We start from the raw sequence: 17,450 nt of genomic DNA, 5'->3' as shown, positions 1-17,450 counted from the left end.
AAGTCTCACGAAGTGCAGAGGTGAAAGCCTGCAAATCAACCACAGAAATCAAGATGGGCCAAAGATCTTGCCTGGAACCACACCGTTTTGAATGTTTTTCGGAGTGGCACAGTCTTCTTAGAGCAGTAGCTAGGCTTATACATCGCTTAGTCTGCAAAGATAGTCAGCCTTTGCAAGTTCAGGACATGTTGAAGGCTAAGGGAGTAATATTCAGGTCAGTTCAGAGGCATGAGTTTAGTCTAGAAATAGCCAGGTTAGAACAAGGGCTTGACACCCCCAGCCGGAGTTTCTTGCGTGAGTTAAACCCATTTCTAGACAAGGAGGGCATTTTAAGAGTGGGAGGGAGGTTAGCTAAGGCTAAACTCAAAGTGTGTATAAAGAACCCCATCATTGTACCCCCCAATAGCCATATTGCTTTGTTGTTGGTTCGTCACTACCATGAGAAGATCCATCATCAGGGTAGAACTCTAACTGAGGCAGCCCTTAGAAATGAAGGTCTGTGGGTAGTTAATGCCAAAAGGTTGGTCAACAGTTGTATTTTCAAATGTGTCAAATGTCGGCGACTCAGACGAAACTGTCAAAGTCAGTTGATGGCAGAACTACCTCAGGATAGGACTTTGACAGACCCACCCTTTTCCCATGTGGGAATCGATGTGTTTGGTCCTTGGGAGGTTGTCACTAGGAAAACCAGGGGTGGTGTTGTAAATAACAAAAGATGGGCGGGTTTGTTTACTTGTTTGTCAAAACGAACTGTCTATATAGAGGTTGCAGAGGGAATGGACACTTCATCATTCATAAACGCATTGAAAAGGTTCATAGCCCTCAGAGGGCCAATTAAGTCAATTTGGTCGGACTGTGGCACCAATTTTGCATGTGCAGACCTTAGCCAACCACTTCTGGAAGAGGTGGAAGGCCGAATACTTAAGCCAGCTTCCAACCAGAAGACTCTGGCAAACCCCAAAGGACAATGCCAAGGTGGGAAACCTTGTGTTGCCAAAGGACAAAGACTTGCCCCGCTATGCCTGGCCTATGGGCATTATACTAAAGACCTTTCCTTGCCCTGACGGTAAGGTTAGAAAAGTTCAAGTAAAGACTCATAGTAAGGACAAAATGTCTGTCCTGGACAGACCAATTAGTGACCTCGTGTTGCTTATTGGAGATGTTTAAAGTTTTATACTGTTGTATTGTTGTGTATACAAAGGTGTTTGTATGTTTTTGATTGGTAAATTCCCACATCCTGGGAATTTAGCGGGGAGTGTTCCGTCCCCCAGGACGATGGTTTGCCTTACCTATTGGTCGTTTGTTTGTTTTCCCTCCTTTGCATTTTGTTTGAGCCTCTGGCTGCAAAAGCCTAGGAAAAGTGGCTTGGAATCTGCAATAGCTGGCTGCAGTTTTCTTTGCAGTGATTGGTCAAAGAGTGCAACATCTTAGGACCGCCCTTTTTACCAGGGTCTAGTCTCCATTTTGGAGCTTCATTCTGGCTATTGTCTTCCAACGTGCTGGAGCTGTGCAAGGCTAACTGGGACAAATCATCCTCAAAACCAGGCCAATCTAAGCCTATCCAAATTAGATAAGTATTGAATTATATTGATCTGGAATAGGAAATCTAGTTAGAGGAGCAAAGTTATTCCATCGCTTCTAGAACTAATCTTTGCTGTAAAGATAGGGAAGGAAAGAGTTTCTCCTTCTAATATAGGCAGCGTGATTAGGGTATAGTGGTTTTATAATCACTTTTGCCTTCTGGAACCAGGGATAATTCTGTGACTAAAACCTATAGAAATTTGTTTCATTTTCTGCAACTTTAAGATCTGTGCCAGGTTTACAACCTTGTATGAATAAACATCCTTTTTTGAAGTTATCCAGACTCAGTCGTTCAATATCTATAGGACAGCTTATAGGGATTTGCAGTTCGCCCGGATAAAGGACAGCACGTTTCAGTTTTATAGCTTTTTATTGTCCGGCGGACGGCACATGTACAGTATAGTCCTCCTGAAAGAATCATAGTATGGAATCACCTGGAGAACATAGAAAATTCTAAAAAGGACATATTTTGTTGGATGCAGGCAGATGAAACCACAGGGACTGGTCACATGTGTACAAGGGTCACACTATATATGTTTCATTTTCTAATGTGCTAGTTAGTTAATAACTAGTAGTAATGCAATAGAGAACAGGTGTTTGATCCTACCCATGCTAGTTCACCCTTGTCATAGCCTCTTGGGTTTCTTTGGGCTGTTAATGGAGTAAAAAGGCAAGGACAGCAGTGTCCCTTTTGCTTCAGACAACACTCATTTTTCCTGTTTCAGGAAAGGAAATAAACAGATGGATCTCCATGATTTTATTCATTAGGCCTGAAAGGTGGTTAACTTTTCAACAGTGCCAGTTCATAGATTAGTAGAGCAGGAAACAAAATCATACTTTTACTCTTTTGCCACACAGTCAATTCCAAATACCCAAGAACAATAACTCACAGTACAACAGCTGTGAGATGAACAAATATTTGTGTCTCATACTTTCCCAAACCATAAAGCACACAAAAGCTTTTGTGGGATCAAAATGTCAGGAAATATTCAGGTGAAACAATATCAGAAGCTCTTTTGATTTTAGCCAAGAAACAGCTATACAATGCAATAGGGAAATTAAACAGCAGGTTGTGATTCACTGCAGGGTGTCCCTCTTTGGAAAACATAAACAAAAGTTCAAATGAAGCCAAGGTCTTCCCCGTCATGTTTCCCTTGACTGAAGTTCTTTTATCTTATTTCCTCAGAACAATTGATCCAGCAAGGCTGCCATCAGTTTAGACAACTTAGTGAGACCTATTTTATTTCCCTTTAATTCTGATTACTTATGCCTGACAGAAAACATGCAGGTTTGAAGGATTGGCCTGATAAAAGAGAACTCACATAAACTTCATGCTGATGTATCATATTTTGGAAAACCTAGATTAGAATCTTAGTTAAGAATAATCTTAAATTGCAAACTTAATTTTTACCTCTGCCATTTTTCTGAATATTTTTCTTGCTTGATAACCCCGCCACCATTTTTGGATAAACACCATCATTTTGTTCAGATACCTAGAACAGAATATCTTGATAAGTAAATAATATTTTTGAAAAGAGCAAATGTTACTATGAACTACTGAAAGCTACTGAATTTGGCATCTTCCCACATTTAAATGTACAGTTATTTGGTACAAACATTACTGCAGTCAGCCCTCCACATTTGCGGATTTGACTTTTGCAAATATGATTTTTCATTGATTTGATTAAAATTGGGAGGAGGAGTTAAAATGTGGACCTAACTATCATACTTGGATTAATAAACTATAATTTTTAAATAAGTAACAGTAAGCTCTAACTGTCCCATATTATCAGCATTCATGCTCAAAGCAGCATCTTTCAATCCCACAGGAATGAGAATAAATAGCATGTCCCTCTGTATACATCTGCAATTCCAGACAAGTGCAAGTTTGTTAAACAAGAGTACTGTATAGAATTGTTAATTACTTGCCCCATATTAATCCATACCTATTAGATTGCCAAACTGCAAGAGGAAAGCCCTTTTACCTTTAAATCTCTACTATGGGGCAGATCAGTAGGAGCTTCTCCCATTCCTTGTAGTCTAGTCTCATCTTTGCTCTATCTACACTATGAAGGCCCCATCAGGAAAAATCTGCTTATACCTTACACAGCTATAATAATTTGCTGCACTAGTGTAAGGCATTTTATTTTTAAACTGAATTATGTGCTGGAGAGACAACGAAAGCCACTTCCACCACTAGAAAAAGCTCCTGAGCAGCTAAGGAATCAATGGGGAAGTTGTTTGACAGATACTGTGTTTTACTGTGATGCCATCAGTGGCCAAGAAAATCATGCTAATGGTATAGTCTCAAAATAAGCATGGAGGAATTAGGTTAACTGGACAGCAATAAATAAAGGGGAATTCTCCATTCCTACTGTTTATCATAAACTTGCCTGCTCAACAGCACATTTACAGCTTTTTGGAGAAACAAAGTCTTTAAAAATATATTACATAAGCCTATCTCTACACACAGATTCATTTTAAAGAGACTTGCATAATCTAATGATTGCATTAACACAGCAATAACTAAACATGATTTTCATAATTTATTTAGCCTACTAGTACTTTAAATAAGGTTGGCAAATTGCAGCTATTCTGGCATTATTGAACATGACTTCGATTAGCCCTTACAATTAGTGGTAAGGGAAGACATGAACGGCATTCCAAGAAAATCTGAAGTGCTACATGTTGTCAATCACACATGGGCAATGCCAATTCAGAGTTGTGCCACCTATTTTGATTAAGCTTAAACCAGCTCTCCTGGCAGAATCAATTGCTGACAAATGATTCCAAAGATTTGTTGACAGAGCAGTATCAGCATAACCACTCTGGCTGGGTAAGATATGCTGGTAGAATGGCCTCCCAAAAACAGGGAAAAGATGACTTGTAGGTCCCAACCATGGCCAGCTCAGGGGCATGTGTTTTTGTCTTAAAGGCCAACTTAACTAACACTAGAACAACTTAAACTGGTTTTACACTTGCCTTCTTGGCCTCACTTTGTTGGTATTGTAGCTGAGTCCATTGGCTGGGGGAAGTTTGGATTTGGCCTCACTCAGATTTTGTCTTGTCCTGCCATTAAACTGTCTCTTTCACTTCTCTGCTGCTAAAGTTTAGGTCGCAGAGCATTTTTGCCAGCAGATGACTCTTTTGTCATATTTCTGAGCTCAACTAGCACCAGAAGATTTCTGCTGACTGTCTTGTGCATATTCCTAAATACTTACAGTCAATGTATCTTTGAATTATGGTTACATTGTGTGACAGTAAATTGTTTTACTATGAAATAAATCTATTTGATGTCAGTAAATGGATGGATATACATTCAGTTACCTTATGTAAGCTCGGACTTTACATCCTCTAAGCCAACTCTGAATTTTTACAGCAGCATTATATTCTGATTTTCTGTATTGATCGACATATCTGAAATCATAAAATATCAATATATATATTTTGGTCATTATATTTATGAAAAGAAAAATAAACAATGATAAAATAAACAATGAAAAATAAGCAATGATAAAATATCTGGGCATCACAATTTTGGCTAAAAATTGCCAACTATTAAAAAATAATTACGAAGTAAAGTGGAAGGAAATTTTAAAAGATTTGGAAAACTGGAAGAATTTAAAAATCTCACTATTAGGAAGAATATCAACTATTAAAATGAATGTATTATCAAAACTATTGTACTTATTCCAAAATTTGCCCATTATAAGAAACATGGAACTGTTTAAAGATTGGAATAAAGAAATAATAAGATTTATATGGCAAGGGAAGAAACCAAGGATAAAATTCCAAAATTTAATTGATGAAAAGCAAAGAGGAGGATTAGCGATGCCTGACATAAAATTGTACTATGAAGCTTGAGGATTAATTTGGATACGAGATTGAATACTACTTAAAAAAGAGAGAGATATTATCTCTCGACCTAAGAACCAGATGGCATTCATACCTATTGTATGAGAAGATAAAAACTGGAAAAAAAAATTGGCGTCAAACTGCTGCACTAATTCTTCCATGTAGATAAGACACGGGCAAACTTGGGTCCTCCAAATGTTTTGGACATCAACTCCCACAATTCCTAACAGCCAGTAGCAGGGCCGTAGCCAGAAAATTTTTTCGGGAGGGGTTTTGAAAATTTCGGGGGGGGGGGGGTTAACCCCTAGCACACACCCCTCCCCGCTACAAACCTGTCAATATCTGCTTGAAATAGTGCCTGGAGGGACTCTTAATGTTTTGTGTCTCATAGACTTAGCATGGGGATTTGGTTAACCAGTTAAAATTAATGAGTAAACCAGGTTTTTTTTATAACCTGAAATATTTCGGGGGGGGGGGGGGTTGAACCCCTAACCCCCCCCCCCCCTCGCTACAGGCCTGGCCAGTAGTCCCAAGTTTGCCCATGCCTAGTGTAGCTGCACTCTTAGGGCCCTTCTAGACAGGCCATATATCCCAGGTTTTCTGCTTTAAACTGGATTATATGAATCCACAGTGTCAGATAATCTGGGATAAAAAGAAAATCTGGGATTAGATCCTGGGATATAGGGCTGGAAAGGTTCTTTGTCATAGAATCATAGAATAGTAGTGTTGGAAGAGACCTCACGGGCCATCCAGTCCAACCCCTTGCCAAGAAGCAGGAAATCGCATTCAAAGCACCCCCGACAGATGGCCATCCAGCCTCTACTTAAACGCCTCCAAAGAAGCCTCCACCACAGTCCGGGGAGAGAGTTCCACTGCCGAACAGCCCTCACTGTGAGGAAGTTCTTCCTGATGTTCAGGTGGAATCTCCTTTCCTGTAGTTTGAAGCCATTGTTCCGCGTCCTAGTTTGCAGGGCAGCAGAAAACAAGCTTGCTCCCTCCTCCCTATGACTTCCCTTCACATATTTGTACATGGCTATCATGTCTTCTCTCAGCCTTCTCTTCTGCAGGCTAAACATGCCCAGTTCTTTAAGCCGCTCCTCATAGGGCTTGTTCTCCAGACCCTTGATCATTTTAGTTGCCCTCCTCTGGACACATTCCAGCTTGTCAACATCTCCCTTCAACTGCGGTGCCCAGAATTGGACACAGTATTCCAGGTGTGGTCTGACCAAGGCAGAATAGAGGGGTAGCTTGACTTCCCTGGATCTAGATGCAATACCCCTATTTATACAGGCCAGAATCCTGTTGGCTTTTTTAGCAGCCGCATCACATTGTTGGCTCATGTTTAACTTGTTGTCCACAAGGACTCCAAGATCTTTTTCACACGTACTGCTGTCGAGCCAGGCATCCACCATTCTGTATCTTTGCATTCCATTTTTTCTGCCGAAGTGAAGTATCTTGCATTTGTCCCTGTTGAACTTCATTTTGTTAGTTTTGGCCCATCTCTCTAGTATGTTCAGATCGTTTTGAATTCTGCTCCTGTCTTCTGGAGTGTTAGCTATCCCTCCCAGTTTCGTGTCATCTTGATGATCGTGCCTTCTAACCCTTTGTCTAAGTCGTTAATAATGTTGAACAGAACTGGGCCCAGGACGGAACCCTGCAGTACTCCACTCGTGACTTCTTTCCAAGATGAAGACGACACATTGGTGAGCACCCTTTGGGTTCTTTTGCTTAGCCAATTACAGATCCACCTAACCGTAGTTTTGTCTAGCCCACATTTTACTACTCTGTTTGCCAGAAGGTCATGGGGGACTTTGTCGAAGGCCTTACTGAAATCCAGATATGCTACATCCACGGCGTTCCCGGTATCGACCCAACTCGTAATTCTATCAAAAAAAGAGATCAGATTAGTCTGACATAACTTGTTTTTGGTAAATCCGTGTTGGCTATTAGCAATGACCACATTTGTTTCTAAATGTTTGCAGACCACTTCCTTAATGATCTTTTCCAGAATCTTACCTGGTATCAACATGAGGCTGACCGGACGGTAATTATTTGGGTCGTTCTTTTTTCCCTTCTTGAAGATAGGGACCACATTTGCCCTCCTCCAATCTTCTGGGACTTCTCCTGTTCTCCAAGAACTCTCGAAGATAATTGCTAGTGGTTCTGAAATAACCTCAGCTAGTTCCTTCAATACTCTTGGATGTAGCTGATCTGGCCCTGGGGATTTGAATTCGTTTAGAGAGGCCAGGTGTTCCTGGATGACTTGTTTTCCTATTTGGGGTTGATTTCCCCTAATTCTTCGTCCATTCCATGTTGCTGGGATTGAAATGGCTTTCTTTTTGTGAGAAGACCGAGGCAAAGAAGGCATTAAGTAGTTCTGCCTTTTCCCTGTCCCTTATCACCATCACCCCATCTTCTCCTCGCAGAGGCCATATTGCCTCCTTGTTCTTCCTTTTTCTAGCAAAGAAGTCCTTTTTTGTTGTTTTTAATGTCCCTGGCAAGCCTGACCTCATTTTGCGCTTTAGCCTTGCGAATATTTTCCTTATAGGAGTTGGCTATACGTTTGAATTCTTCTTTGGTGATTTCTCCTCTTTTCCACTTCTTGTGCATGTCTCTTTTGAGTCTTAGCCTGGTTAGAAGTTCTTTGGACATCTATTCTGGCTTCTTTGCACTTGTCATATTTTTTTTCTTGGCTGGCACTGTTTGCATTTGCACCTTGAGTATTTCACTTTTAAAAACCTCCCATCCATCTTTAACTCCCTTGTCTTTTAATATTGGCGTCCATGGAATGCCGCTCAGTATTTCCTTCATTTTTTGGAAGTCAGCTCTCGTCTGATAGGGCAAGCCCTAAGAAAGCACATAGACTGGATCTACACTGCCATTTAATGTAGCCTGGACTGCATTATTTGGTCAATGTAGACATATATAATTTGAAAAGGGGAAGCCAGGAAGATAGTTTCATCTTATTTCCTGTGCCATCAACTCCCCCCCCCCCCCCAAATCACCAACTGATGCTCTGGGGCCAGAGCGAAGAGGGGAAGCCAGGAAGACAGTTCTATCTTGTCTCCTGTGCCATCATTTGGGGCCCCCTCCTCCCAATAACATGCTATGCTAATAATATAGTATTATGTGTGTGTGTATGTATACATATATATATAGTATTGTACATCATATACCATATAATATACATTAATATATAATAATAAATAGACTGTATATACACATAATATTGATAATAATATTGTAATGTAATACAATATAATACTACATACAATATAATCATATTAATTATATATTATACATTACATGTAATATTACTAATAATATTACAGCATTGTGGTATAGTACAATATAGTAAAATATAATGCTAATATTGTGCTATGCTAATAATATAATATATTGTATGTACACTAGCTGTGCCCAGCCACGCGTTGCTGTGGCGAAGTATGGTGGTATGGGAAATAAAGTATTGAGGTATTGGTGGTAGTTAAGGTAAAGGTTTTCCCCTGACGGAGCTTAGCCTTCTAACTGGCAGCAATTGGATAAAAACAATTATTCCTCTCCCTCTAATTAGGACTTTATTTTTCTTTTCTTTTTGTTGTATGAACGTAGAGGCATGGATGGGGGGTTGCGCTGGCAAGTTTAGTGTTTCTGGGATGTGTAGTTTTGTTGTTTGGTCCTAGGCGGAAATTTCATTACCCTTTAATATATATAGATATTACTTGTAAACCGTTCTGAGTCCCCTTCGGGGTGAGAAGGGCGGGATATACATGTAGTAAATAAATAAATAAATAAAGCAGTTTGAACTGCATTAAATGAGTTTTACGCCAGGCACGGGCAAACTTCGGTCCTTCAGGTGTTTTGGACTTTGACTCCCAGAATTCCTAACAGCCTTGTGGGAGCTGAAATCCAAAGCACCTGGAGAGCCCAAGTTTGCCCACGTCTTGTCTACACTCACCATATAATGCAGATTTAAACTGCATTATCTGGCCGTGTACTTCCAGGCTCAGGCCCCTGACAAAGAAGAGGCATTGTGCTTTGCATTACCTGTTCCTATGGAAATAGTCCTCCTTCAGCCCTGGGAGCCGCTCTTGCAGCCTGGCCAGAGTGACCATCCTCGCCCCCTCCCATCCTGCTTCCCTGGATGGTGTACACGCCGTCGCCATGGCAACAGGGCTGTACCACACGACGCGCGCGCGGGGGGGGGTGTTTGTGTGCGTGTGGAATATGTGCGAGAGGGTTGTCTCAAACTGGGTGAAAGCGGACGGTGAAGAAAGGAAATATAAACCAGACGGACGGACGAAGGGAGTGAAGCGGCGAGGGAAGAAAAGGCGGTGCTGTTTCGTTTTTCTCCTCCCTCCCTGCGATCCGAAGGAGCGAATGGTCGCGCCCAGCTTCCTCCTAGCGCCGCGCGACTTCCGGGGTAGCATCCTGAGGGAGAGAGGAGGCTTCTCGCGGAGCCTCGGAGGTGGATGGTGGCTGTTTCCTTCGAGTGTCTACGAAGCGGCTCCCGTCTCCTCAGGGAGCGGCCTGCGACGGGCGCCGGGTACATGTCCCGGGGCGCCGAGGCCACCCCGAGCAGACCTCCGGCCGCCAGGAAGAGCTGGTGAGGGGCAGGAAGAGGCAGGGCGGGTAGGGAGAGAAGGCCTCTGGGGCTTCAGGAAAGGGGCCCATATCCTGGGCAGGGAAAGGGTCAGGCCCCGCCATACGGGCCAAGTTGCCATTGGGTTGCACCAGGAAATAAAGGCTGCCCTGATCTGCTGGGTCGTTGTAAGGAACTCTGATTTACCATGATCATTACTAGTATTAGTATTGTGTGTTGTCGAAGGCTTTCATGGCAGGAATCACAGGGTTTCTCTGAGTTTTCCGGGCTGTTTGGCCATGTTCCATAATAATGATAATTATATTAATAACTTCATTTTTGTATGCCGCCACCATCTCCCCGAAGGGACTCGGAGTGGCTTACATGAGGACGTTTCGCCCACATCTATGGCAAGCATCCTCAGAGGTTGTGAGGTCTGCTGGATACTAGGCAAGTGGAATATCCAGGGTGGGAGAGGCTGCAAGGCCAATCATTGCTAAGCCTGAGTTGGTTTAAACAGCTCATTTTAGAGTAGATATAACTGATTTTAATGTTGAATGTTTTAATGTTTGTGTATATTTATAATTATTTTATGTCCCAGGATGGAATGCTTGCCGTATATATGTTGTGCTCTGCCCTGAGTCCCTATCGAGGTGAGAAAGGCAGAATATAAATGTTTAAATATAAATAAATAAATAATCAAGGTGGCCAGTTGCATCATTTACACTTGCCTCAAACAGACCCACCCTGGACATTCCACAGATTTGTTGTTGTTTATTCGTCCAGTTGCTTCCGACTCTTCATGACCTCGTGGGCCAGCCCACGCCAGAGCTCCCTGGCCACCCCCAGCTCCTTCAGGGTCATGCCAGTCACTTCAAGGATACCATCGATCCATCTTGTCCTTGGTTGGCCACTTTTCCTTTTTCCTTCCATTTCCCTCAGCATCATTCTCTTCTCTAAACTTTCCTGTCTTCTTATGTGGCCAAAGTATTTCATCTTTGCCTCTAATATCCTTCCCTCCAGTGAGCAGTTAAGAATTTAATTCCAAGGCACTGTCAGCGTTTTTCTCCAACCCTCCAGTTCAAAAGTGTCTATCTTCCTTAGCTCTGCCCTTCTTATGGTCCAGCTTTCACATCCATAGGTTACTATGGGGAATACCATTGCTTTAACCATGCGGACTTTTGCACCAGTGTGATGTCTCTACTCTTCACTATTTTATCGAGGTTGGTCATTGCTCTCCTCCCAAAAAGTAAATGTATTTTAATTTACTGGCTGCCATCTTCATCTGCAGTAATCTTGACGCCTAGAAATACAAAGTCTGCCACTACCTCCACATTTTCTTCCGTTATTTGCCATTTATCAATCAGTCTGTTTGCCATAATCTTGGTTTTCTGTTGGAATTCAACCCCACACTGCCTAAATCTCAAGTCCTCAATGAAGAAGTTTAGTTAGTTTAGTATAGACTAAGGATTTCCCTTCCCCCATGTCTCATGTATGACAGTTGGGAATGTATCTACCGTATATACTCGAGTATAAGCCAACCCGAATATAAGCCGAGGCACCTAATTTTACCACAAAAACTGGGAAAACTTATTGACTTAAGTATAAGATGAGGGTGGGAAATGCAGCAGCTACGGGTCAATTTCAAAAATAAAAATAGATATTAATAAAATTGCATTATTTGAGGCATCAGTAGGTTAAATGTTTTTGAATATTTATATAAAACTATAATTTAAGATAATAATAAGACTTTAATAAGATAAGACTGTCAAACTCTGAATGCCTATGTACTCAAGTATAAGCCGACCTGAATAGAAGCTGGCCAGGACCCTCACTCGAGTATAAGCCGAGGGGAGCTTTTTCAGCCCTAAAAAAGGGCTAAAAAACTAGGCTTATACTCGAGTATATACAGTATTTCTTCTCTCCTCTCTGTTTCTGCTCTCATTCTGGTTGGCTGTGTAGAATGGATAGTTTCTACTGCAAGCTTTTACTTTGAATTCTGTTTCTTACATCTTAGTATGGAGAGAATGTGCTTTGAGATCTCTCCGGATGTGTGACAGATAGATGTAATGCTTGGATTATTTTTTCCTTTCTTGAAACCTTAGAAGAGATGACTGTTAGAGTAGCACAGACCCAGTTCTTTTCTTAAAAGAAATGCAGTTCTTTTTATTATTATAAATAAAAAATTGTGAATTTTTTAAAGATTGGACTCTGCATTTTTGCCTGCCTAAGCTCTAAATTCTTTGCAGCCACATCACACGGCACCTCATGCTCTGCTTGCTAATGAGCTGAATGTTCAACTTTTAGTACCTGATGGTTTTTGGATGCTGTGCTATATTTTAGTTTTCCCCTAAAATAAACCCCAATTTGCCTATTTTCCAACAGACCTCACAACCTCTGAGGATGCTTGCCATAGATGTAGGTGAAACATCATGAGAGAATGCTTCTGGAACGTGGCCATACAGCCCAGAAAACTCACAGCAACCCATTAGTAATATGATTTGCTATTATCATCAGTTGTGTCATAACAAAAATACATCCTGATCTGACCTGCAGTGTCTTCGACCGCACTTCAGAAATGCTGATTTATTATTGTTGTTATTATTATTATTATTATTGTGAAATAAAAGAGGCAGGCAGCCTTCTAGGCCAAATTGCCAACTGGTGGCCATTCAGTTACATCAGAAAATAAAGGCTGCTTTTGCCAGTTTTTATGCTGTCAGGCCTCTTCTACACTGCTGTATAATCCAGATCATCAACTCAGATCATCCACATTGTCTGCTTTGAATTGGATTATATGAGACCCTTCCAGGGGCCCTTCCACACAGCCATATAGCCCAGAATATCAAGACAGAAAATCCCACAGTATCTGCTTTGAACTGGACCCCATTCCACATAGATCAATAAAAGCCCACATTATCTGCTGTTAACTGGAAATCTGGCAGTGTGGACTCAGATAACCCAGTTCAAAGCAGATATTTTGTGATTTTCTGCTTTGATATTCTGGGTTATACGTCTGTGTTGTAGGGGCCTGCGTTATTACACTGCCATATTTGTTTTGAACTGGATTATATGGCAGTGTACACATATAATCCAGTTCAAAGCAGATAATGTTGATTATTTGCTTTGATAATTTGGTTATATGGCTGTGTAGAAGGGGCCTCAGTCTACACTGCCATATAATCCAGTTCAAAGCAGATAATCTGGATTTTATATGGCAGTGTAGAAGGGCCTCAGTAGCACCTCAGAAATCACAGCTAGAAGACACGTTCTATGGCATGCTGATTTATTGTTATTATTACTATTCTTACTATTGTTGTTGTTGTGAAGCCAAAAGGGCAGGTGGCCTTCTGGACCAGGTTGCCAGCTGACCATTTAGTTACATCAGGAAATAAAGACTGCTTTGGCCTACTTCTGTGCTCTTTGAAATCACAGTTAAGAGGCACGTTTAATGATATACTGATTTTATTATTATTATTATTATTATTATTATTATTATTATTATTATTGTGAAGCGAAAAAGACAGGTGGCCTTCTAGGTTTGGTTGCTAATTGATCATTGAGTTACATTTTAAAAAACTGAGCCTGGCCTGCTTCTGCAGTTTCAGCCACAGCTAGGGATGAATCTATACTGTAACATTAATGCAGTTTGATATTCCTTGAATGGAAGATTGCTTTTTCAGTCAGGCATTAGATAAAGACTTCTCTTGTAATGCTCCTAGATCAGTGGTTCTCAACCTGTGGGTCCCCAGGAGTTTTGGCCTACAACTCTCAGAAATCCCAGCCAATTTACCATCTGTTAGGATTTCTGGGAGTTGAAGGCCCAAACATCTGGGGACCCACAGGTTGAAAACCACTGTTCTAGATCGATGGCTCCCAGCAAGAAATGAAGATGGACTTCCCATCTTTGGTAAAATGTGTCCTCCATCAAGTTCTCTGTCTGAGGAAAAGGATGAGGGCACACTGTAGATTCAATGCAGTTTGACACCACTTTAGCTGCCATGACTCATTGCTATGGAATCATGAAAACGGTAGTTTGATGTGGCACCAAGATTCTGGCAGAGAGGGCTAAATACTTTGTCAAACTACAACTCCAATCATTCCACAGCAACTGTCAAACTGCACTAATTCTAGAGTGTAAATAAACCCTAGGATGATAATGATTATATGGTATTTATTTATATTCTGCTTTCCTCTCTTAAATGAGACTCAAGGCGCCTTACAGACTCACGTTTATGGCATATTTATTAGTTGTTGTTATTATTATAGTATTTGCATACTAGATTGCTGCTGACCTAGTCATATTTGTTTGTTGAAAGGTTGCAAGCCTTTATTTGTAAATCAGTATATTGCAGTGCCTATACACAGTACAATCAATGCAGTTTGACACCACTGTAACTGCCATGGCTCAATGATGTGTAATTCTGGGATGTGTAGTTTTGTTGAGGCAGCAGCTCTTTTAGACAGAGAAGGAGAAATACCTTGTGAAACTGCAACTCATAATTCCATAGTATTATGCCATATCAGTTACAGTATTAATTCTATAGTATAGATGCACTTTAAAATGATGATGATTCATATCCCACTTTACTATCTCAAGATTCAGAGCAGATTACAAACCCGCTTTTTATGGCTTTCTGATTTATTATTAATACAGTAGAGTCTCACTTACCCAAGCTAAATGGGCTAGGAGAAGCTTGGATAAGCGAATATCTTGGATAATAAGGAGGGATTAAGGAAAAGCCTATTATTACAAATTAAGCACTAAAACATCACGTTATACAACAAATTTGACAGAAAAAGTAGTTCAATGCACAGTAATATTATGTTGTAATTACTGTATTTACAAATTTAGCACCAAAATATCACGATATATTGAAAACATTGACTACAAAAATGGCTTGGATAATCCAGAGGCTTGGATAAGCGAGGCTTGGGTAAGTGAGATCTACTATAATTCTATACCAGAGCACTGTTGGCCCAGGCAGGTCTGTTGAAAAGTTGCCAGCCTTATCTGCCAGTCCGTATCTTTTGACCCTACTTTAACTGCCGTGGCTCAGTGCTATGGAATCTTAGAAGTTGTTGTTTATGAGGTACTAGCAGTCTTTGGCAGAATAGTTGAAGTATTTTGTAAAAACAACAATTCCCAGGATTCCATAGCATTTGCTATAGAAGTTAAAGGGATATCAGACTACATTAATTCTGCAATGTAGACATAACTTTGGATATTAAAAAACACTGAATTGCAGTTGTTTTGTATATTTTTGTGATTTATTTTTGTGTATGTGCATATACACATATTTTAGATTGTAGACCTTTGGAAGGACCCATTGGTTTTGGTTGTTTTACTGTAATGTGCAATGTAATTTGATGGTGGTATAAAAATAAACAACAATAATAATGATGGTATTTAAAAAAATTCAAAGCACTTAGAAGGAAAGCCACATGGTTTCCTAGAGGTGGGATACAGCAAAAGGAAGCTCTCTAAGAATAGAGTGGAATGGAGTGATCTTTGTACTCCTTTTATTCATCACAGGGTAAAATTTCTGCCTCCAGAATAAAATGTATAAAATGCTCAAAATGCCCCCCCCCCCCAAAAAAAAGGGGGGGGAAGAAGGAGGAAGAACCAAACAAAACACACGTAGAAGGAGCTAGAAGCCAACTTCTGGCTTTGAGAAATGTTTACTTTTGTCACATTAAACATTGTAGGTGTGACTTGTAACCTATTTTGAAGGTAAATTGCTGCCCCGGGGTACTTACACGATAGGCAGTTTCTTCCTCTTCCTATTTTAGATCCAGGAAAAAGATAGTCTGGTCAAGCTAAGGTTTGGGCAAAAACTGTATTCCCTGTGTGTGGTCCCAGGGCAATTTGCTGACTCTTGTGTAAAGCCATGGGAGCCTTGCTGTCCTTGCATTTGACTGTCCAAACAGGAAGAAATTTATTGGATTATGGGTGACCTTGAGCCTATCTAGATGGGTGTCCACATTTGGTATCATTATTTTCAGATTGTAGTTATGAATCAGATGTTTGTTGGAAACTGGGAGTACTACTGCTTTGATTATTTCCTGCATAGTAGAGGATTGGACTGGATGGCCTATGGGGTCTCTTCCAACTCTATGATTCTACTGTTGCAACACAGCAAAGTTTCCACAGAAATCAACTTTAGCTAAGGATAATGTCTCCTCTGAATGAATGGTTGGAGGAGGAAATGGGCTGGATAAAAAAAAAACCTTGACATTGAATTCAGACAAGACAGAGGTGCTTGCCATTAAGGGTCCTAACCTTGGGGTGGAGGTGTATCCTGTTCTGGGTGTGGTTAAACTCCCTCTCTGAAAGACTGTACTGTGTTCACAGCGAGAGTGCTTTGATCTGTCTCTCCAAATGTCAGCCCAGATAGATGTGACAGTCAGGAGTAATTTTTACTAGCTCTGGTTGATATTCCAGCTGCACCCCTTCCTGGAATCAGAAGATCTAAAAGGGGTAGTGCATGTGCTGATAACCTCAAGGTTGGATTTCTGCAATGTGCATTACATTGGGCTCCCACTGTACCAAGTTTGGAAATTCCAGTTAGTTCAAAACATTGGTCCTGGGAACATCTCAGAATGAGCATACAGTAGAGTCTCACTTATCTAACGCTCACTTATCCAACATTCTGGATTATCCAACGCATTTTTGTAGTCAATGTTTTCAATACATTGTGATATTTTGGTGCTAAATTAGTAAATACAGTAATTACTACACAGCATTACTGCGTATTGAACTACTTTTTTTCTGTCAAATTTGTTGTATAACATGATGTTTTGGTGCTTAATTTGTAAAATCATAACCTAACCTGCCATATAATCCAGATGATCAAATCTGATAATCCACATTATTGGCTTTGAACTAGATTTTATACACTGCAATATTACCCAGTTCAAAGCAGATAATCTGGATTTTATATGGCAGTGTAGAAGGGGCCTCTACACCTTCTACAGTGTAGAAGGGGCACATTCAATACATAATGAAGCTATGTGCCTCTATCTTTTCCTCAGTTTATGGCTGTCTTATCTTAAATATATAGAAAACAAAAGTAGGAGTTACAGTAGAGTCTCGATTATCCAACCTTCACTTATCCAACATTCTGTATTATCCAACGCAGTTTGCCTTTTAGTAGCCAATGTTTTTGTAGTCAAATGTTTTCAATACATTGTGATGTTTTGGTGCTAAATTCGTAAATATAGTAATTATTACATAATGTTACCATGTATTGAACTGCCTTTACTGTCGATTTGTTAAAAAACATGATGTTTTGGTGCTTAATTTGTAAAAGCATAATGTAATTTGATGTTTAATAGGCTTTTCCTTAATCCCTCATTATTATCCAACATTTTTGCTTATCCAATGTTCTGCCGGCCCATTTATGTTGGATAAGCGAGACTCTACTGTATT

The 17,450-nt window shown here is 40.4% G+C and overlaps 2 protein-coding genes across 2 annotated transcripts in view; one reads left to right on the top strand and one right to left on the bottom strand.

The window, feature by feature from the left end:
- spata17 (spermatogenesis associated 17) overlaps positions 1-9,606 on the bottom strand; it is a 113,982-nt gene extending 104,376 nt beyond the window's left edge. Inside the window, exons 1-3 of the mRNA XM_003215984.4 lie at positions 9,484-9,606; positions 4,909-4,998; positions 2,993-3,074 (exon numbers count right to left, since the gene is read on the bottom strand). Coding sequence (XP_003216032.3) covers positions 2,993-3,074; positions 4,909-4,998; positions 9,484-9,602 — 291 coding nt within the window. The 5' untranslated portion in view covers positions 9,603-9,606. The remainder of the gene's footprint in view (positions 1-2,992; positions 3,075-4,908; positions 4,999-9,483) is intronic.
- Positions 9,607-9,831: 225 nt separating this feature from the next.
- The window catches only part of gpatch2 (G-patch domain containing 2), a 149,547-nt gene continuing 141,928 nt past the window's right edge, over positions 9,832-17,450 (top strand). Inside the window, exon 1 of the mRNA XM_008125857.3 lies at positions 9,832-10,042. Coding sequence (XP_008124064.2) covers positions 9,909-10,042 — 134 coding nt within the window. The 5' untranslated portion in view covers positions 9,832-9,908. The remainder of the gene's footprint in view (positions 10,043-17,450) is intronic.

Source organism: Anolis carolinensis, chromosome 1 (assembly GCF_035594765.1).
Source record: "Anolis carolinensis isolate JA03-04 chromosome 1, rAnoCar3.1.pri, whole genome shotgun sequence".
Classification (NCBI taxonomy): domain Eukaryota; kingdom Metazoa; phylum Chordata; class Lepidosauria; order Squamata; family Dactyloidae; genus Anolis; species Anolis carolinensis.
Note: the sequence above shows the minus strand (reverse complement) of the source record. Positions and strands in the feature narration are given on the sequence as shown.